The 22,679-nt window shown below is 31.9% G+C and overlaps 1 protein-coding gene across 4 annotated transcripts in view; it reads left to right on the top strand.

Moving 5' to 3' along the window:
• Positions 1-22,679, top strand: part of LOC127701532 (cadherin EGF LAG seven-pass G-type receptor 2-like) — a 69,193-nt gene that overhangs the window by 26,490 nt on the left and 20,024 nt on the right. For 3 of the 4 annotated variants that reach the window (XM_052205456.1, XM_052205426.1, XM_052205445.1), the window contains exons 7-21: positions 7,562-7,677; positions 8,341-8,585; positions 8,969-9,043; positions 11,177-11,355; positions 13,728-13,892; positions 14,416-14,529; positions 15,487-15,649; positions 16,686-16,951; positions 17,271-17,466; positions 17,661-17,762; positions 19,130-19,227; positions 19,945-20,154; positions 21,015-21,186; positions 21,837-21,983; positions 22,446-22,460. In XM_052205456.1, coding sequence (XP_052061416.1) covers positions 7,562-7,677; positions 8,341-8,585; positions 8,969-9,043; positions 11,177-11,355; positions 13,728-13,892; positions 14,416-14,529; positions 15,487-15,649; positions 16,686-16,951; positions 17,271-17,466; positions 17,661-17,762; positions 19,130-19,227; positions 19,945-20,154; positions 21,015-21,186; positions 21,837-21,983; positions 22,446-22,460 — 2,263 coding nt within the window. The remainder of the gene's footprint in view (positions 1-7,561; positions 7,678-8,340; positions 8,586-8,968; positions 9,044-11,176; positions 11,356-13,727; positions 13,893-14,415; positions 14,530-15,486; positions 15,650-16,685; positions 16,952-17,270; positions 17,467-17,660; positions 17,763-19,129; positions 19,228-19,944; positions 20,155-21,014; positions 21,187-21,836; positions 21,984-22,445; positions 22,461-22,679) is intronic. The other variant, XM_052205436.1, reaches the window with a different exon arrangement.

Here is a 22,679-nt window from a genome sequence, read left to right as displayed (position 1 = left end):
TTTGGATCTTGGATGCCATCTGATGAAACAAATTTATACAATGATATTTATTGGGCATTTTATCATTGAAAATTTTATGAGTGAAGATATTATTTAATTTTGTTACTAAAACGACCTAGCTGTACTTCATTTTTATACGACCGCAAAAATTTTTGCGGTAGTATATTGGTATGACGTTGGCGTCGTCCGAAGACACATTGGTTTTCACACTCTAACTTTAGTTGAAGTGAATGGATCTCTATGAAATTTTACCATAAGGTTCAATACCACAAAAGGAAGGTTGGGATTGATTTTGGGGGTTATGGTACCAACAGTTCAGGAATTAGGGGCCAAAAAGGGGCCAAAAATAAGCATTTTTGTAACTTCCAGACATAACTTGTGTGTTAGTGTATGGATCTCTCTGACATTGTGCCACAAGGTTCCATATCACACAGGGAATGCTGGGATTGATTTTGGGGGTAATTGCCTCAAAATATTAGGAATTAGGGGCAAAAAAAGGGGCAAAAAAAACAAGCATTTTTCTAGTTTCATGACAATAACTTGTGTGTAAGTGTATGGATCTTTCTGTAATTGTACTACAAGGTTCCATATCACAAAGGGAAAGCTGGAATTGAGTTTGGGGGTAATTGCCTAAAACGTTTAGGAATAAGGGGCCAAAAAGGGGCCAAAAATAAGCATTTTTCTAGTTTTCAGACAATAACTTGTGTGTTAGTGTATGGATCTCTCTGACATTGTACCACAAGGTTCCATATCACACAGGGAATGCTGGAATTGATATTGGGGGTAATTGCCTCAAAATATTAGGAATTAGGGGCCAAAAAAGGGGAAAAAAACAAGCATTTTTCTAGTTTCATGACTATAACTTGTGTGTAAGTGTATGGATATTTCTGAAATTGTACTACAAGGTTCCATATCACAAAGGGAAAGCTGGGTTTGAGTTTGGGGGTAATTGCCCTAAAAGTTTAGGAATTTGGGGCCAAAAAGGGGCCAAAAAAACACATTTTATTAGTTTCCAGACAATAACTTGTGTTCAAGCGTATGGATCTCTCTGAAATTGTACTGCAAGGTACCATACCACAAAGGGAAGGCTGGGATTGAGTTTGGGGGTGATGAATCATAAGGGGGTTCAAAAAATTTGGGGGGGGGGGGAATTTTTTTTTTTTCCTTTTTTTTTCTTTTAAAATTTTCCATTTCAAGTTGGTTATTTCTGATTTATATTTAAAAGCAAATAATAATGATATGGTAGGAGATACACACCAAACAGGATGTTTAAATTATTATATAATAAGTATTGTGCAATAGCAAGAAATTTTCAACTGCACAGTATTGCACAATAGCAAGAAATCTTCAATTGCACAGTATTGCGCAATAGCAAGGAATCTTCAATTGCACAGTATTGTGCAATAGCAAGAAATATCCAATAGCACAATATTGCGCAATAGCAAGAAATTGTCAATTGTACAGTATTGCCAATAGCAAGAAATATTCAATTGCACAGTATTGTGCAAAAAAAGATACTTCGTATAAATTGCTTATTTCTTGACCAATTTCAACGGGGTTTTTTGGCCCCGTTTTCAAATTGGTCCACATTGAGGTCCAAAGGGTCCAAAATTAAACTTTGGTTGATTTCATCAAAAATTGAATTATTGGGGTTCTTTGATATGCTGAATCTAACGGTGTATTTAGATTCTTAATTTTTGGTTCCGTTTTCAAATTGGTCCAAAGGGTTCAAAATGAAACTTAGTTTGATTTTAACAAAAATTGAATTCTTAGGGTTCTTTGATATGCTGAATCTAAACATGTATTTAGATTTTTGATTATGGGCCCAGTTTTCAAGTTGGTCCAAATCGGGGTCCAAAATTAAACTTTGTTTGATTTCAACAAAAATTGAACATATGGGGTTCTTTGATATGCTGAATCTAACCATGTATTGAGATTTTTGATTTTTGGGCCCCGTTATCAACTTTGTTCACATTGAGGTCAAAAGGGTCCAAAATTAAACTTTGTTTGATTTCATCAAAAATTGAATTCTTGGGGTTCTTTGATATGCTGAATCTAACCATGTATTTAGATTTTGGATATTGGACCATAATAGGTGAATGTCCAATTTAAAATTCTTAAGTTCTTAGACCACATTCATTCTGTGTCAGAAACCTATGCTGTGTCAAATATTTAATCACAATCCAAATTCAGAGCTGTATCAAGCTTGAATGTTGTGTCCATACTTGCCCCAACTGTTCAGGGTTCGACCCCTGCGGTCGTATCAAGCTGCGCCCTGCGGAGCATTTTATTGATTTTTAAAGTAATTTCCACTAAAACTATAAGTATAAGTTTATATATTATTAGTTTGAGGTGGTGAATATTCATCACAGATTTTCTAAAAACTGTTAAGCACTTTTTTCCTTGTGGTATGTATTTCATATTTACTTCATTGGAGCTCATCAATAATAAAAACACTGTAGAGGTAAAAGTTTTTTTTATAACCACATGCTAAGATACTGATAACATCAAGTGTTGTACATTACATGGCATTAAAATCATGACATTATTGCTAATGAAATGTACTTTGTGTTTCTTTGTAAAATTGTGAAAATATGCACTTATTATGTAATCACTTTTGGCATTGACTCTGTATACATTGTAATTGAATTTCTGTATATTTTTAGTTGTATGTCAATTTCATAACATACAGAAATTGATTGGTATGCATGTAAAGCTATAAGGTCCAACAATTTTCCTACATAATGACATTGTTAATGACTGCAACACTATAGTTCCTCAGGAAGTCAATATTGAAAAAATGATCAGACCCAGAGATTAAGTGCAGATCACGATAAACTTCATTACAAACACAGTTTAGTCTGATGTCAAACGAAAATGGTTATTTATAATGAATTATAGTGGAAAAAAACAAAACAGAATGGACCTTAAGAGGAAACTTATACAAATATCCAATGAAAGTCTGCTAGTTTAATTAATTTCTTTCTAATTGATATATTAGATGAATGTTTGTTATGGTAAAAAAAAAGATTCAATTGAATATTGATTTGTTCTTAGTGGACAAATATTGATTTTGCTATTAAGCTACCAAAGGTTATGTTGAGGAATGATGTGAAACATCATACAGTACTTTAATATCTCAGACATATATATATGAATAATTGAATGTCTAGAGTAAAATACAATAGTCTCTATGGTAGGGAAAAGGGTCAATAAATACAAACGGTATCCTTAGATATTATTTGAAAACAAATATTTTGATGTGTACTGGTAGCCATTTTATGATATGATAAGTTATAGATAGTTGGGTGAAATTACATAAAGGATCTGTGATGGAAATTCCAGATCGAAGAAGCAACACTGAGACAACTGAAAACAGAATTATTTGAGATATATATTTAGCTTAATGGAAGATTTGACAACACTTAATTTTCATTGTGGTCAAAACTTTGGTGTTTTGTCCATACGCTTGTGTCTTTAATTTGAAATTTTTATTATCTGTGTTTTACACTTGTCTTTATTTTAACACTTTACAAAAATCAAAAATAATGAAAAAGACTTGTGATAAAATGAAGTGGTATGCATTTGTTTTTACTTTTGAAAGCAACCTTAGGTGATTCAGTATCTGATCAGAAACTGTTTCACTCAAAACATATATACAAAGGCCTATCTTGTGCGAGACCTAGCTGATACCTGGTTATTAAATATCAGTTTTAAGCTATTCAAGTGGACTGAAATGTAAATTTTCCAATGATGGAACTACAGTTTTTGTGATTACAAATCCCTCTATAGAATATCATTTTACTAGCCAAATGAGTCTGTAGAGAATGATTCACATTTAATTAAAATTCATTCTAAATAATTATTGGAAATTCACAAAGCAACTTTTTCAGCGCACACTATTTAACAGACTAGTGTAATTGATCTTTGTTCCTTAATTATAAATAAGCATCATCAAAAAAGTTCCTTGATTAACTTTTTGAAATTCTATAATATAGATATTTAACCATGAAGTTTTATCTATATTTTGCTTTATTTGATAATTATTTTGAAATTAGTTCATTTGATAGAGAACACATCAGGTGTGACAGTTTGAAAAGATATTCAGCTATTAAAGATGAGCCAAAGAATGACAAACATTTGTCCTCAAATTGTTTAATGATCAAATAATAAATTAAATATTAAAAATCAATGAAACTGAAAGAAATTTTGTTTGCAGAAAAATGATAAATTTCCTGATAACATGCACTTCTTCAATCTCAGGAGAGATGATTTATCAGATTATTACTTAAAAGTGAATTGGCACATTGGTAAAAAAAATATGAAAACAGCTGCATCGATTATAGGAAGTTATTATGTAATTGATGTACATGTAATGTTTGTTGGCTTTGCCTCCGAGATGATGATCATGCTTTATAAAACACACTTCAATAAACAAATTGAATAAGTTTATGAAGTGTTTCAATGGATTATTATGTATAGATGAAGTTAATTTATTTTATTTCTTTCTTTATTAGGAATTATTAATTCTTTTATAAAAATACCTCTAAAAATCTGAAATTCCATGTGTAAATGATTATCTGTTGGAAATGCTGAACTTTAATTTGTGTACAAAACTGTTCAGACTTAACTTTTGTATGATAAAATTTTCATCTTTGAAGTAGGACAAGTACCTTGAAAGTTGACAGCAAAAGACCTAAAGGACTTGAATTTGAATGTCTTCATTTACTATCGAAATTTGTACAAGTAATTGTGTTTTATAACAAACATTCCCATTCATTATTACGACTAGGAAGGTTGACCTGTTTATGTTCATTTCAAAAGGCCATTTTGATTTTACATAAGTAGGCTGTTTTAATATTTGTGTTGAATGTGAAAAGAAGCGTCATAGACTTTGAATGAGTACTGATGTGTCACATTAAAAAGAATGATTATAATAATTGACATATACTATGGTACTTTAAATTCCTTGGTTAACTGATGGTGTTGCATTCAAAGCTACAATCAAGAGAAAAAAAGGCATGCTTCCATAAATAAATAAAAATGAATTTAAATACCTTAAAAGGCTGCCAAGATTGTAAAACAGTATTTACCGTTTTATAAGTTATTTATCATGAAAACATATTTACATTTACATAGTAGTTTCAACATACATAATTAACTATTGAAGCGGTAATGTCATCTAAACACATTAGAATTAGACATATCTTTTATGGATAGGGTTACTTGCTAAACCGTTTTAATCATAGGGTTTTACCTGCAATCAATAGTCACAGGTAGAAACCAGGTAATTGACAGGTTGTAAATGTGTCTCTTTAGTGGCATAGAAAACGTCTTATTGTATTCCTAACTTGTGATCACCAGAACTTAAAAGGGTTCTGTTGGGAAACTGTCAGTTTAATGCGATTAATAATAACAAATTTTAATATTTATGATATTAAATTATGAATATAAAGATTTGTGCATATATTAAGATTGGAAAGTGAATTGTTGTCCATCCTTTGCCATTAATTGGTCAGTGTAGCTTCAAAAACACCTACTAGGTTTCTCAAATTTTTATAAAAAGACCCAAGATTCAATTCACATTAAATTGAAAAGCTCAAAGATTTCAATTTCTGTATTAATAGGAGACTTTTAAAATATTTTGAAATTATAAGTGGACAATTATAGTAAATTGTAGGTGGTCATGGAGTAAAATCATTCTGCTGTGTAATAGGGAAACGTTGAATGTCAGAAATTCACAGTTTCAGTGGTACCCAATTCAGCAAATTGTCATTTATTTAAGAGAAGTTGCAATGAACACAGTGTTACACCACTGTCCCAGGTTATGGGGAGGGTTGGGATGCCGCTAACATGTTTAACCCCGCCACATTCTGTATGTATGTGCCTGTCCCAAGTCAGGAGCCTGTAATTCAGTGGTTGTCGTTTGTTTATGTTACATATTTTTTTTTTCTGTCATTTTCTGTACATTAATTAGGCCGTTAGTTTTCTCGTTTGAATTGTTTTACATTGTCATTTCGGGGCCTTTTATAGCTGACTGTGCGGTATGGGCTTTGCTCATTGTTGAAGGCCGTATGGTGACCTATAGTTGTTAATTTCTGTGTCATTTGGTCTCTTGTGGAGAGTTGTCTCATTGGCAATCATACCACATCTTCTTTTTTATATTTACAGGCAGTTGACATTGGTTCATATTTAAATGCCTGTAGACCCCCATTGTCCACAATAGCTCACACTTAAGAAATTCAGGTGTAGGATACATGATCTTAAATGTTAGAATACCATGATGAGGATTTAACTTCAAATTTGTATATTTCATTTCATGCCTTCTTAGGTTCAGTGCAGGTAGATAAGTTGTACCAGTCACACTGTTAGAGAACCTATAATATTATATGACCTGTACTTAGAACAAATTTATTTGGCATTAACATTCATTTTTGTATTTAGTAGGAGACATGTGTATTGTTGTCAAAAAGTAAGGTATTTAAATGTTTTTTTCTGAATAGATGATATATGTCATTTTCGCATATATTTCATAGATTTATTTTAAGTTATTTTTAATTGAACTAATTAAGATATCAATCTAATCTCTTTTTAAAGATTTAAGTATAGGTACAAATCCAAATTATTGCAATTAAGGTTGTTTAATTGGGACTAATGACTGATTTTGTTAATTACAAGAATTTCTTTTTAAATAAGATTTATTGTTTTTTATCAATCTCTTTGTACAGTTAAACCTTTTAAAGTTTTTAAAAATCGCTATAAACAAGATTACAAGCAATTATATATTTCTGAAGGTAACTATCACCAAATTTGCTCTGAACTATTGATACTAAAAAGGAAGTGAATAAAACAAATAGAAAAATTCTCTATAAATGGCTCTATAGTTGTTGATGTTTTGTGCTGAATATAAATTTTTGATGAAATATTCAATAAATCTATATATGAGCCGCATGAATTAAGAAGCATTTAACTGCCTTACCAACTTGTTTTCATGGACACTGAAATATTGTTTTAATTTTTTAGGCCATTTTCTCTATTCTATATTTTTTTGTCCATTATTCTATTTTGCTTATATTTTAGCACCCAATTATTCTCTATTCTTTATTTTTTTGCCCTTTATGCTGTAAACCTAATCCAGACCCTCATGAATTAGCAGAAAACTAGTCATTGTCTCGTGCAGCCTGCAGACTATCATGTTTAACAGTTCAATATATTCATATTCTGTAGACAGTGGTCTTATATTTCATATAAGCTCTTTACTTAGTCTGCTATATGCCTATGGTTTGATCATACATTAAAGTACAGAGGAAGTTGTAGTAATGTTTTTGTATTAAATAGAATGATAACTTGGCTAGACAAGAAAAACTGTAACATGAAGTTTTGAAATAATATTTCAAAAGTGCTTTTGTTGATGTGAAAAAAATTGTATCAGGTGGCTTTAAGCAGTGCCCAATATCATTACTCCTAAGTGACCTAATATTCTCATATCTAAAAAATAGATTTTAAAAATCACAAAAATAATTATACTGTAAACTCAATGTTTGATGTTTATTCTTTTCAGACTGCCACATTAACAGTAGGTGAAGATTGTGATACAGCAATAACTGTCAAATATGGACACAGATTATCATCAACATATAGATGTGCTGCAGAAGGAAAATCAGTACTCCCTACCATGTAGGTTTTAGGTTTAAAAACTTTAAAACAGCTGATTTTTATGCAGTTGATAATTTAGAGATAGTTCAGTATTCATTGCTGATTGAAAACGAACCTTTTCATCAGAGAGTGTAGGGTTTTCTTGTCTGTACTTGGTCTTTGATTAATATTAGATTATCTGTGTGTCAAATCTTATTCCCATTTACAGATGATATACTCACTGATAGGGGTCAAATAACTTTAGGGGAGGGGGGGGAGAAAAAAGCATGATATTAGTCTAAATATAAGTTATATTGTTAAGTTGTCCAACTATTCGCATAGGAAATATTTTTTCATGCATTTTGCATGATTGCGATAAAACTGAAAATAACCCTTGTGTTAAAGCTTCCACGTTTAAAGTAATTTAATCTTATAAGGATAACAGGAATTAATTCAAACCAGTTTTACTTTCACACAAATCTACCTTTAAATGTGCCTGTTAATGCAGAAAACTATAGAAGGTAGCCTCTGCAGTTGGATAAATATATACTACACACAAAAAAAGCAAAAAAATAAAAAGAACATCATATTTAAACTAGGACATTCATCGACAACTTAAATAGAATAGAATGTGTCTGGTATATTGTTTAATTCTGTTTATAGATAATTACTATCAATATTTTTTTATTATTATTCTGATTACAGTTGTGACAACCCATCTGAAAGTTGTTTCAGACTGTTTGACCTGACTGGTCCCCTGCAGATTGGTGGCTTACCCAAGTTACCAGCCCAGTTTCAGATACAAACCAAAGATTTTGACGGATGTATTAAAGACTTCTACTTAGACAATGCACTACTAGATTTGAACCAGTCTGTAGCTAGTGTTGGTACATCACCTGGGTGTGATTCTAAGAAACACTTTTGTATTGGAGATCCTTGCAAGAATGGAGGTTTGTATGCCTATTTTCGAAATTAAATTGACTTTATTCTGTTTTGCAGTACACTTTAGGTCTTTTAAATGGATCTATTGCAATGGAGCTGCAGATCAAGACTACCTGTAATTTTAAGGTCATAAGGTGAAGATTCTGAATAAATTTATGGGAAATCAGTCATTTAAGATTAGTTGTGTTTTGTTGAATATTGTTAATATTCATCATCAACAGATAATTTTCTAGAAAATAAGACAGGCTTTGAAGCTTAGTTAATTTTAATTGCTGTATAGTAGCATTAAAAACTAAATTCATTTCTTGAGACAGAAAAAAATTCTAGATAGCAAATGCGGTGTGATTCAGACCGGAAAATATATAAATCTTGATTGTTTTTTTCTTTTCAGGAACTTGTTATGAAGGATGGGGGACATATATATGTCAGTGTGGACCAAACAAAAAAGGCAAAGACTGCACTGTTGGTAGGTGGTAGATATTTTTGTAAATGAAATTATATCTTTATAATTATTTATCTATAGAAAATCCTGCAGGATTTAAATGGATTTCCTAGTAGAATTTGAGGAAATTTTCAGATTTATTGATTTTGTATCAGTTCAGACAATCAATTTTACTTATATTTTGTAATGTCTGACATTATTGATAAAGTTTTATCTTCATACCATTACATAACAGTCTTGTTATAATTTTATAGTTGAACATGATTTTAAAGTCTTATTTTATCTCTTTTACATATGTTTGTAGACAGTAAGTAAAAAATTTACAATAATTTTAAATATTGCTCATTTGAAAGATGGATTTTTGTCAAGTCTGCGACTTTAGTTGCAGAAAGATCGACATAGGGATAGCAATCCGGTGGCGGCGGCTTTAACTGACTACTTTAAAGCTTTATATTTTAGAAGGTGGAAGACCTGGATGCTTCATACTTTGCATATAGATGCCTTATGTTATGAAGTTTCCGTCTGTCACATGTCCATTGTCCTTGAGCTCATTTTCATGGTTCAGTGACTACTTGAAAATATTTTTTTTGTAATGTTTATTTCTCTCATATGAGTAATAGGATAACTAAATTTAGTATGTGCATACCTTGCAAGGTTCTCATGCCTGTCAGACAATTTTCATCTGACCTCGACCTCATTTCATGGATCAGTGAACAAGGTTTAAGTTTTCGTGGTCAATTCCATATATCAGATACTATAAGCAATAGGTCTACTATATTCGTTGTATGGAAGGACTGTAAGGTGTACATGTCCAACTGGCAGGTGTCATCTGACCTTGACCTCATTTTCATGGTTCAGTGGTTAAAGTTCAGTTTTTTGTGTTTTGGTCTTTTCTTCTAATACTATATGCAATAGGTCAACTATATTTGGTGCATGGAAATATTTTACTATGTACATGTCAGTGTGGCAGGTCTTATTTGACCTTGACCTCATTTTCATGGTTCATTGCTCATTGTTAAGTTTTTGTGATTTGGTCTTTTCTTCTATTACTATAAGCAATAGGTCAAATATATTTAATGCATAGATTGATTGTAAGGTGTACATGTCTGTCTGGCATGGTTCATCTGACCTTGACCTCATTTTCATGGTTCATTGGTCAATGTTAAGTTTTCATGGTTAAGTTTTTCGTTCTTAGTAACTATAAGCAATAGGTCTACTATATTTGGTGTATGGAATGATTGTAAGGTGTACATGTATTTCCAGTTTGGTTTATCTGTCCTTGACCTCATTTTCTTGGATCATGTTAAGTTTATGTGATACTTGTAGTAAAGCTTTATATTTAGGACTATCAACATAAAATCAATGGTCAGTAAAGCAGGCGAGACATTTCAGTGTGTGCACTCTTGTTTATTTTTACCTTGGATTAGTTGAAACATATTTCTGGTGTCCAACTTATGTTCTGATTTTCATCAGTGAATTGTAGATCATACTGATACTATTTATGTCTTTGTTTATTTCAATATACTTGTTATAATTCAAAAAAAGGTCAAATATAATGAATTTATCAATGCTACCTCCTGAATTTACAGCCATCAAAGTTTCTTCAGTTTTCATTTTATCATTTCATGGAAACATTGTTTAAGATATGTTTGTATATGTAAATCATTCATATCTTTCTATGTAAAACTAAGAGAGAGAAAATGTCAGCCTTTCATGATTTGAAATGAATGAAAAACTGAAATGAAATAATTTTTTATGGCCTGAGTAAAGAATTTCATTTAACTAGTTCTTTTATTCAATGCTAAACTGGATATAGTTATTAACATTTTATATGGGTATTTGGTGCATGAGTTCCCATGAAATAGGATTTAGCTTGACTGCTTTCACCTATAGCACTCATCTTGGATTATTTTTGTCAAAGGTTCAACTGATGCCATAGTCATGGTTTTGCATTCTTCTGTTTCAGTTTTATATTATATTCATTAAAGTTAAAAAATTTCATAAAGCAAATGAGTATTTCTTTATATATAAATGTTTTCTAAATGAATAAAGTTCTTTTTTCAAAAATGTTTTTCACACTATACATGCATGCCAATTTAAGACATAACATCCTATGTTCTGTGTTTTTTGTAGGATTTATATTTTTATATTTTTCAGACATATCTGAGGGACCAAGGCGACTTGAAGGAACTGGATACTTGTCTTACCAACCTTCTTCACTTCCAAGTCCTACCATTTATTTGGACTGGCATAATGGTATTTCTTTCCGTACACGTAGTACCAATGGTGTACTCATGCATATAGTGATAACTGGTGGAATATCTGTTCTCATGCAGGTATGTTTTACAAAATGTGATAACTGGTGGAATATCTGTTCTCATGCAGGTATGTTTTACACTATGTGATAACTGGTGGAATATCTGTTCTCATGCAGGTATGTTTTACAAAATGTGATAACTGGTGGAATATCTGTTCTCATGCAGGTATGTTTTACACTATGTGATAACTGGTGGAATATCTGTTCTCATGCAGGTATGTTTTACACTATGTGATAACTGGTGGAATATCTGTTCTCATGCAGGTATGTTTTACACTATGTGATAACTGGTGGAATATCTGTTCTCATGCAGGTATGTTTTACACTATGAGATAACTGGTGGAATATCTGTTCTCATGCAGGTATGTTTTACAAAATGTGATAACTGGTGGAATATCTGTTCTCATGCAGGTATGTTTTACACTATGTGATAACTGGTGGAATATCTGTTCTCATGCAGGTATGTTTTACACTATGTGATAACTGGTGGAATATCTGTTCTCATGCAGGTATGTTTTACACTATGAGATAACTGGTGGAATATCTGTTCTCATGCAGGTATGTTTTACAAAATGTGATAACTGCTGGAATATCTGTTCTCATGCAGGTATGTTTTACACTATGTGATAACTGGTGGAATATCTTCTCATGCAAATATGTTTTACACTATGCTGTAGGGTTGATTAGTATATTGAATTTCAGTTCTTTAATGATATTTCATTGGAACAGGTTAGTGATAAATTTATGTTGCTTCATTGAAGACAAAAACAATTTGCTTATTCTAAGGGTCAAGGACATTTTTTCAGAATCTCATAAAGCTTTCAATGGAATGGACCAAAATTTGATGGAAATGATTCATACCATGTAAAATTAAACAATTTAGATTTTTGGGGTTTTTGTTGCAAATATATATCCGTTGTCATTTCTACAAATGTGTAAGTCTAAATGCCAAGTCTCATACTGTTCACATTGGTGTGAATCAAAACTTTACAACATTTCTGTAGATTCGTATATCGTTAAGTGTAGATTTGCTTGCTTTATGATGCTGTACACTTGTGTAACTACTAAAGTATATTGTACTGTAGGCATCAGGTTTCAATTTGTAAAAGATTGCAGAGGGAGAAAGAGTGAAGACAGTTTTTTGTCGAGCCTGCGACTTTTGTCGCAGAAAGCTCAACAAAGGGATAGCGATCCGGCAGCGGCGGCGTTAGCTAACTTCTTAAAAGCTTTATATTTGTTATTTCGTATCATGTTACGAAGTTTCCGTCAGTCACATGTCCAATGTCCTTGACCTCATTTTCATGGTTCAGTGACTACTTGAAAAAAAAGTTCAGATTTTTTGTAATGTTAAATTCTCTCTTATTATAAGTAATAGGATAACTATATTTGGTATGTGCGTACCTTGCAAGGTCCTCATGCCCGTCAGACAGTTTTCACTTGACCTCGACCTCATTTCATGGATCAGTGAACAAGGTTAAGTTTTCGTGGTCAAGTCCATATCTCAGATACTATAAGCAATAGGTCTAGTATATTCGGTGTATGGAAGGACTGTAAGGTGTACATGTCAAACTGGCAGGTGTCATCTGACCTTGACCTCATTTTCATGGTTCAGTGGTTATAGTTAAGTTTTTGTGTTTTGGTCTGTTTTTCTTATACTGTATGCAATAGGTCTACTATATTTGGTGTATGGAATGATTGTAAGGTGTACATGTCTAGCTGGCAGGTGTCATCTGACCTTGACCTCATTTTCATGGTTCAGTGGTCAAAGTTAAGTTTTTGAGTTTTGGTCTTTCTTTCTAATACTGCATGCAATAGGTCAGCTATATTTGGTGTATGGAATGATTGTAAGGTGTACATGTCTAGCTGGCAGGTGTCATCTTACCTTGACCTCATTTTCATGGTTCAGTGGTCAAAGTTAAGTTTTTGAGTTTTGGTTTTTTTTTCTAATACTATATGCAATAGTTCAACTATATTTGGTGTATGGAAATATTTTATGATCTATATGTCAGTCACGCAGGTTTTATTTGACCTTGACCTCATTTTCAATGTTCATTGCTCAGTGTTAAGTTTTTGTGTTTTGGTCTGTTTTTCTTAAACTATAAGCAATAGGTCAACTATATTTGTTGTATGGAAGAATTGTTAGCTGTACATGCCTGCCTAGCATGGTTCATCTGACCTTGACCTCATTTTCATGGTTCATTGGTCAATGTTTAGTTTACTTGGTTAATGTTAAGTTTATGTGACAGTTGTAATAAAGCTTTATATTTAGGACTATCAACATAATATCAATGATTAATAAAGAAGGCGAGACATTTCAGCGTGTGCACTCTTGTTTAATTTCAGTAACCTATTTGAAGATGAATTTTACAATATTTGAATTTGTAATTTCAGTTGGAAGATGGTTACATCCACTATAATTATACAGACAGTAATGGTAATGTTGGATTCGTATTTGATCATGTCAAGGTCAATGATGGTTCATGGCATTATTTTGAAGTTCGCTGGCTCAAAGTTTCATCAGAACTGATACAGATCTTAGACTACGGCCATTGGACAGTAAGTTTTAGAACAGACTTTTAAAAAAATGTGGAGACGGTGGTTCTCTGCTAGCACTATGGCATTCCTCCACCAATAAAAACTGATCACCATGAAATAGCACAATAGCGCTGAAAGTTTTATTATTCACCAATCAATCAATCAATCAATGTTTTAACATTGTAAAGGTATTGGAATTTCAGTAGCATCCAGGTTTTAATTTTTTATTAGGGTACCTGTAATGTGTTGTCAGCTCTTCCTACTGTTTTTAACTCTTGTCCTTCAATCTTTCTATAATGTTTGTGTATATAAAGATAAATGATATGCCTATCTGTTTGTGTACATATTTGGAAATTTTTTTACAGATGGTCTAAATGGTGAAATTGAATCAATTTTCAACAACCTTCTCTATGGAGGTTATTCATTTTGTGTTTTAACTTCTTCAGTTTCAACCATTGCTTTTTTTTTATTGGCTAATTATAAGTTAACTAATAAAGCCTATTTTTTCTTACAAAGTGAACATGATGTATATTTTTCCTTGCAGAAGACCTTTACAATCCAGTCCACCATAGCAGGTAAACAGATCCAGCAAGTGATTGTTGGTGGCCAGAGACAGGGAACAGGACCAGTCATCAATCAGTTTACAGGTTGTGTTCAGGTAAATGCTTATTACTGTTCAGGTAGTAAGTCTTCTTGATATTGGTATGTGATATAAATTCATTAACAATTAATTGAGTAACTGCAACAACTAAATATTTTAACATCTTGTGAGCTATATTTGAACACCATTTTGGTGATGAAAAAAAGGAACAATGCTGGTGTATAAGTATTTCTAAAAAAAAACATGACCTGTTTGAAAGTTCACTTTTTTATTTTGGTTTTTGAGACTTTTTTATTTAGTAATTTGTCTCTTTTCACAAGTTGATATGATAAACGAGTAATTCAGTCTTCATTAACATCTTTTCTAGTTAAAAATACTGTCTTCATAAGATGATGAAATATAGAAAAAGCTGTACAAATATATACTGTAAAATTAGAAATTCAAATTTGATCCATCTGTCATGTATCAGGTTAAATGTAGAGTAAGGATATATGGTATGATTGCCAGTAAAAGTTCACTGAACATGGAAATGTGTTAGTGCTATAATTTGTTCAGCATGCATATCTTTGTTTTATTGGAAGAGAATATAGCCATTCTTTTGACACAAAAAAGTACCAAGTGCTCTTACTAGAAATAAGTTCTTGGAATTTGAGCTATTTTCCTAATGCTTGTAGTTTAAAGGTTTGGTTGGCTTGCTTGCTTTGTTTGTATAAATGTTTGCTGAAGCATTGTAATTAAGATTGACATCTACTCTGCATAATGTAAACAAGCTGAAGCCCCGTCTATCTATTGTTTGCAGATGTCAATCTTAATTACAATGCTTCAGCAAACATTTATACAAACAAAACAAGCAAGCCAACCAAACCTGTAAATTAAAAGCATTAGGGAAATAGCTCTAAGACATTACATGAAATATTACTTATCATATGCTCTAATATATTGACAGTTTTGATTTGAACAAAGTAGTATAAATAATAGATACAGAATAAAAAGTAAATATGTTTCAATGTGTAGAATGCCCTGGTAGGAAACAATGGTTATACAGGTCTGACTAAACCTGATGTACACCAAGCACGTGAAGGATGTGTTGTTGACAATCCATGTTCCAAGAACCCATGTAGTAATGGAGCAACTTGTGTAGATGAGTGGGAACAATATTCTTGTAAATGCCCACCAGGTAAGTTGATTTATTTTTATGTCACCGGATATATGTATTCAATATATTTATTCTTTTTGTCATGTTTAAATGTTTCGATTCAAGCAAAGATATTTTTAGTATTTCAAATATAGTATTCAGTCTGGCTTAAAGGCCGCATTTTGGTATATCAGTAAATGTCAGATTATATCTCGGTTGCATGTGAATATTTCAGTTATGCATATTGTTCACATTTATCGGAACACATTGTAAATTTGGTTTACAATTTTGTATTTACAGATACTAATAATAAAGTTATTATTTGGATGAACATCGAAATTTGTGTTTCACCTATACCCACGAAAACCATAAAAAAAATGGTCTCCCACGAATAATAATGAATCCACAGTAATTCTAAAATACTAAAGAAATATGACAAATGTTGTTTCTGAGTTGACATATCAATTTGTGTAGTTCATGGATTTTAATGCTATCATATATTTTGAACTATTTACATTATTAAAATAAAAGGTGGAGTGTGGTGTATTACTTCATGACACAAAATCAATACACCTACTTGTAGTTCTGTTTCATAATTTTTCTATTCAAGTTACAAATATGGCATAGTAAGACTGTAGGCATGTATGATACCCAACCCCTTCTCAGAAAATACCCCATGGTATAAAAACCCTAATTATACACAACTTAATATGTCAATTACTCAGAGAATGTTGTTGTTTTAACATGTGCTTTTGTCAAGTAAATATGACTCATAAAATTGTACAGAAATACACAGCTATCAAACAAACATACAAACGTAATCAACGTTGTGTTTTGTAAAACAAAAAGAGTTTTGACAAATGCTGTGCATGTTACAAAATCATTTTAACATTAGTGGTAGAAAAGTTGATGATGTACATTAAAAATAGCCTGTCAATTTAAGAATATATTGCATACAAGTTTATCTTAGACCTACAGAAACGTATGACAATGACAATTTGCAAACACCTGCATTGTAGGCAAACAGAATTTTGCATCATATGATATACACCTGAGTATTTGCTTATCTTATTTTTAGGTACTATTGGACCAAATTGTCAGGATATCTGCCAGAATTACAATCCTTGTGAAAACTTTGCATTCTGTAGAAGTCCTTCACAAAATTTGTATGGTTACCATTGTGAATGTGGGGAATTACAGAGTGGACAGTATTGTGATGAAGTTCTCTTACAACCATGCCCAGACAACTGGTACGGCTTTCCAATCTGTGGACCATGTAATTGTCCCGAGGACAAAGGATTCTCTGGTCACTGTGGCACTACGAAGAGAGAGTGTAGATGCAAGGTTAGTAAACAATATATTTAAAGTAGTTCTTTTGAAAACACTTTATTCTCATTTGTCTTGAATAAAATTTAATTAATATTTAAACATAGCGAAATTTGTATTATGTTGTGTAAATGTGGTTGTGATATAATATCAGTAAGTATCAAAATCTCAAGTCCAGATTTCATATTTTGATTAAGTCAATTTTAATGAAATATATTAATGTTTTTGTATTTCACTTTTTTTAAGGATTTTAATGATAAAAGGAGAAAAGATGAATAAACAAACATAAATTGCTTTTTTTTTAGGATTTATAAGCATGTTTATAATATTGTTTCAGTCTAACCATTATCGCCCAGTTGGAAGTGATAGATGTTTCCCATGTGACTGTTACATGAAGGGTGCCATTAATGACACGTGTCATCCTGTGACAGGCCAATGTCCTTGTATGGAATCTGTGATTGGTCGACAGTGTAATCAGTGTGAAAGTCCTTATGCTGGTATCACTTTACAAGAAAAAGAAAAAGGCTGTACAGGTAATAATATTAAAATATACTAAATAATTAATTCTTTTCTGGCTCAAGCATCTATAGCAATATACTGTTTTAGTACATAATGCCATTAGTAATTCTTAGTTAAAGTTATCTGATTTAACAGGCATGAGAAAAAGTACTTATAATAGGCAAATGATGAGTTGACATTATTTGGTAATGTTTAATGTATCTTTCAGTGGTATATGATGTCTGTCCCAGAAACTATCTAGGAGGTGTATGGTGGGATGGTACACAGCATGGATATGTCAGAATCAGAGACTGTCCACATGGAGGAAAAGGTTAGTAAGATCAATACATATTGTAGATTTGGGAAGGAATGTAACATCAGGGGGTACACCTTGTATTGTATAGACTAGCTTTTGGGATGTGAATTGGATTTTGGTGGATTGATAGATACCTCTCATGATGATAAAAAGTTTCTTTTGTTACCTATTCTGACATCAGACTCAGACTTCTTTTAAACTGAGTTTTACTGCGCGTACTGCTGTGTGTTTGTTTATTCTACATTGACTAGAGGTATAGGGAAGGGTTGAGATCTCACAAAACATGTTTAACCCCACCACATTTTTGTACCTGTCCCAAGTCAGGAGCCTCTAGCCTTTGTTAGTCTTGTATGTTTATTAATTAGTCCCCTACCAATGAAGTCAAAGGGAACTTTAGGTTTGCACTCTGTCTGTCTGTCCATCCATCAAATCAGTTTTCCACACTTTTTTCTTCGTGCTTGAAGATATTGATTTGATATTTGGTGTATTGTTTTATCATGACAAGTTACAGATCAAGTTCGAATTTTGTTCTGGTCTGGCGATTTTGTGCAGAGTTATGGTCCTTGAACTTAGAAAATTCACTCAAATAATCAGTTTTCCGCACTTTTTTTTGTCATGCTTGAAGATATTGATTTAATGATTGGTATATAGTTTTATCATGACAAGTTACAGATCAAGTTCGAATTTTTGTCCAGTCTAATTATTTTGTGCATAGTTGTTGTCCTTAGACTTAGAAAATTCACATAAGTAATCAATTTTCCACATTTTTTTCGTAATGCTTGAACATGTTGAAGATATTGACCAGATATTAGTTATATAGTTGAAACCTTGACAAGTTATAGATCAAGTTAGCATTTTGTTCCAGTACAATAAATTTTTAACCGGTAGGGAACTATGTATTGCCAGGTAATACTCACAGAATGCTTGTTTTAGTTCATTTATATGTTTTGGAGTTTAGTGTGACATCCATTTTCATTGAACTAGTACACACGTTTGTTTAGGGGCCAGCTAAAGCCCTCTTCCAGGTGCGGGATTTTCTCGTTGTGTTGAAGACCCATTGGTGGCCTTCAGCTGTTTTCTGCTCTTTTGTCGGTTGTTGTCTCTTTGACACATTCTCCATTTCCATTCTCAATTTTAATATATAGATTTTGAAGAACAAAGAAGGATTGAGCACAAAAAAAATTCTGAAACTATTTATATATTTATCAGACTTTAAGATCAGTCTACCATTTATTTTGTTTACTTGGAATGCTGAAACTATTGGAAAATTTAGTTATTTTTCTAAAACCGTAGCCATAAAAATATTAAAAATGATAAGAAGAGCTACTGTTCTGATCAATCTTAGAAATATGTTTTAATATGAATGTTTTTTTTTTCTTCAGGTGATGCTAAAAGAAACTGCAGCCATGAGACAAGGCTTTGGGATGAACCAGACTTTACTAACTGTACCAGTTCAGGCTTGACCAAATTATTGGAACAGGTTTGTTTTCAAGTCATTGATTGGTCAAATTTCCAGCATATATAACTAGGTCATTAATTGGTCAAATTTCCAGTGAGAAAATCATTGATTATATATTAAGTACCTGGTTTGTGAATGATAATTCGTTGACAGATTTATCATCGAAATGAACTAAAATGAGAGAAATTGGTACCAGATATTTATATTGACACATTTGAGATGTAAAAGTGAATATTCTTTTGTTATGCATACTGCAAAAACTTAACCAAATTTAGGGATTTTTTTAAACGTTGGAAGAGTTTTACATTTCTTTTTATTTGCACTTTGATTGGATGTTCTTTTAGACTGCTGTCTTTTTAGGTTTCATAGTATATCTATGAGTTTAATAGATCATAGATACTGGTACCCTTGCTTTACAAATTGTCAATATACAGACACTGTTATATGATTTATTGATTTTGGTGCTTAAGGCCACTTTCTGCTATATCGTGGCAGTCAGTTTTTATTGATGGAAGAATCTGTAGTGCCCAGAGAGTACCATTCTGCAGGAAACTGACAATCCTAGTCAGTTAAGATTGGAGTTGAATGTTCAGGGCTCAAACTCACAATCTAAATGTTGACAGGCTTGTGATAAAGTAGATGAACTACCTAGACCACTCTGCCACTGACATTGTTATAACAACTGGTTATAACTATGTACACAATTGAACCATTCATGGATGTTGTTCTTTGTTACAGATTAGACTGATAGAAGAAGGAAAGTTAAAACTGAATCCATTTGTAGCCAAGACCACTATGAAAACATTAGCTGAGTCACTACAAGCTGCACAAATATTGTTTGGTCAGGATCTAGATATCACTTACAGAATCATAATGACTTTATTGGACTATGAACTTAAACAGACAGGCATGAATCTTACATCAGAGCAAGATGGGAAATATGTTCAGGTATATGACTATAGTAAAGGAATGGGTTGTTTTATCAGTAGTATGATGGATCTACCCACCTATTATAAGGATATATTATAGCTATACTTAAGTGCCAATCTGCCTAAGAATCAGGCAGTGGTGAATACATGACAAACTAAAACCCACTCAGCTTTATATTTATTTAAGTTTGGAATGTATAATGGTGCATGAATATAACATTCCTTTCCTTTCCCTGTTCTGGTAATTCAAGATATATTTTGGTTGAAATGCACTAGAAATTAACAATTAAGGGAAGATAACTCTGTAATTTGCTATCATTCTAACCAAAATTTATCTAGATATTTCTCAAATTGCCAGACATGCAGAAACGAAAGACCTACCATTTCTAACTCTGGATGAGGGTACCTTCAAAATAGGGTGGTTAGGTCTGTAGGTTTTTTTCTGCCATGTTTTGAAATTTTTCTTAATTGCCTGATTCTTATAAAGACCAGCACTTAAATGTGAAGCATAACCAGGTAGAATTTTTACATATTGTTTGATAGACTATGCCTACCCAATGTATCTTTTGTTGTCAGCCACATTCTATACTTCAGGAGTAATTTATATGAAATCTTAAGTGAAGAAGCATGTAAACAAGACTATTATAACACTGTGATCTTTTATGTATTTTATTCTGTGTCATAGATGCTTACTATTAAAGCTCCCTCAACTTCTGAAGACAACAATTTACTTACTCTTGTAAATTTTAAAATTTTACCTTTTAGAAAAAATCTACAAAAGTAAGTTAACTAGAAATAAAAAAGATTCAAATGTTGTAAAAAAGAATGTGAAAGCAAAATACTACTGTATAAATACTAACCCTGATGGTTTTATTTTAGAATTTACTAGATGCTTTGAGTGTTATTTTGGATCCACAATACAGTGAGGATTGGAAGAGACTGCAAACATCAGATGTCCTCCTCCAGAAATTAGAAACTTACACTGAAAAGTTACTGACAACTTTAGATGAGCTACATAAAATTCCATATAGCGTTGTATCTGCTCGCGTTGGTAAGTTAGGAATGTTCTTACTCTAGACTCTAGGTTAATTTAAATACTGGTAAATCAATAGATAAGTTGAGGATTGAGGATAGTTAACTGAGGAACTATCTGTCAGTAGAATAAATAAATCAAATTAGATTTCATGATTCTAATTTTACAGGTCTCGAAAATTTACTTTTAAGGTGATTTTAATTTTGTACATTTATGCCCCTGCAAGTGCTAGCTGAAAATCTGTCATAAACCCCAACTTTACAAGTATTCAACTACAATTTTGAAATTATTTTGTGAGTTAGAATAGAAGACCATTATCATGTATATCAGTCCATACATAATACATAAATAAGCTTGAGAGTCATACACTATGCTATAGTTCATCCCCATTTGTCTATTGGTCTAAACTTGTATAGGTTTTCTATCTCCTAAAACAGTAGGTCACACCTGGTATGACTTTTGCAGAGAAGTCATCTTGTGGCATCCACTTAAGAACCCTAGATCATTGTCTGGTCTCTAAACTTGTGAATATTACTAATGTTGTAAAACTACTGTTGCTATTCATAAATTGACAACTAATGTGTGAAATCATCATGTGATGTTATTTATTTTTGCTGTATTGAATTCTAAATTGACTTCAAATTAAGATTAATGCTCTTTTTTCCCAGTGCTAATGATGGATACTGTGAATAAAAGTAACTTCAGCTCCTTGGAAATTCCCAAATTTGATAATATTGTACAGAAGTCAACTTATGATGATGAAACACATGTAGATCTACCTAGTGCTGTCCTGTTTTCAGAACAGTCTGTTGCAGGTTAGTTGACATTTTAGATTTAGGACCATACTTGCATCTTGAATGAGATAATGTGTTATACATAGAGTATAAAGAAAATGTTTTTGTTTGAATTTTATGAAATATTTATGCCGTTCAATTGTATTATTTTGAAATAATGATTATTTTTTTGTCACTTGCAGCATTTTCACAATTTTTCATAAGCTTTATGTATATTAAATGCATCTGATTTTGTTTTGAGTTTGGTGAATGAATTTGTTTCATTTGATCATAACTTCACAACACATATTTTTACAAGCATGTATAGATAGTAAGTGGGGATTAGGATAGGTTGTATGTCAGTGTTGTTGAATGTAACTAATTTTAGAGGTAGATCTAAGGTGGACATTATGGAATAATTTGAGACATTGAAGCCTTAGATCTACTATTTTAGAAAATACTTGATGTAGCATGTTGTATTAACTGTGAATTGTGTGTTTTTAGCTGAGGAGAATCCTGGTAAGATATGTGTACTGTGTAGTCCTAACAATGTTTTAATAGATAACTTTTACCAACTGGAATATAGCAACATGTAGTTTAATGTGGATAATTATTTGTGGAATAACTCAGTTTCATTGAATTTTAAGGGCGAATTTCAATTTAAGAATTTTTTTTAATGCTTACATGTGTATTGCAAAAACAAGAAATTCAAGACATTTTTTAACATGAAAGTTAGTA

This window comes from Mytilus californianus, unplaced genomic scaffold, assembly GCF_021869535.1.
Source record: "Mytilus californianus isolate M0D057914Y unplaced genomic scaffold, xbMytCali1.0.p SCAF_1, whole genome shotgun sequence".
Classification (NCBI taxonomy): Eukaryota; Metazoa; Mollusca; class Bivalvia; order Mytilida; family Mytilidae; genus Mytilus; species Mytilus californianus.
This window is presented reverse-complemented; position numbering and strand designations above follow the sequence as displayed.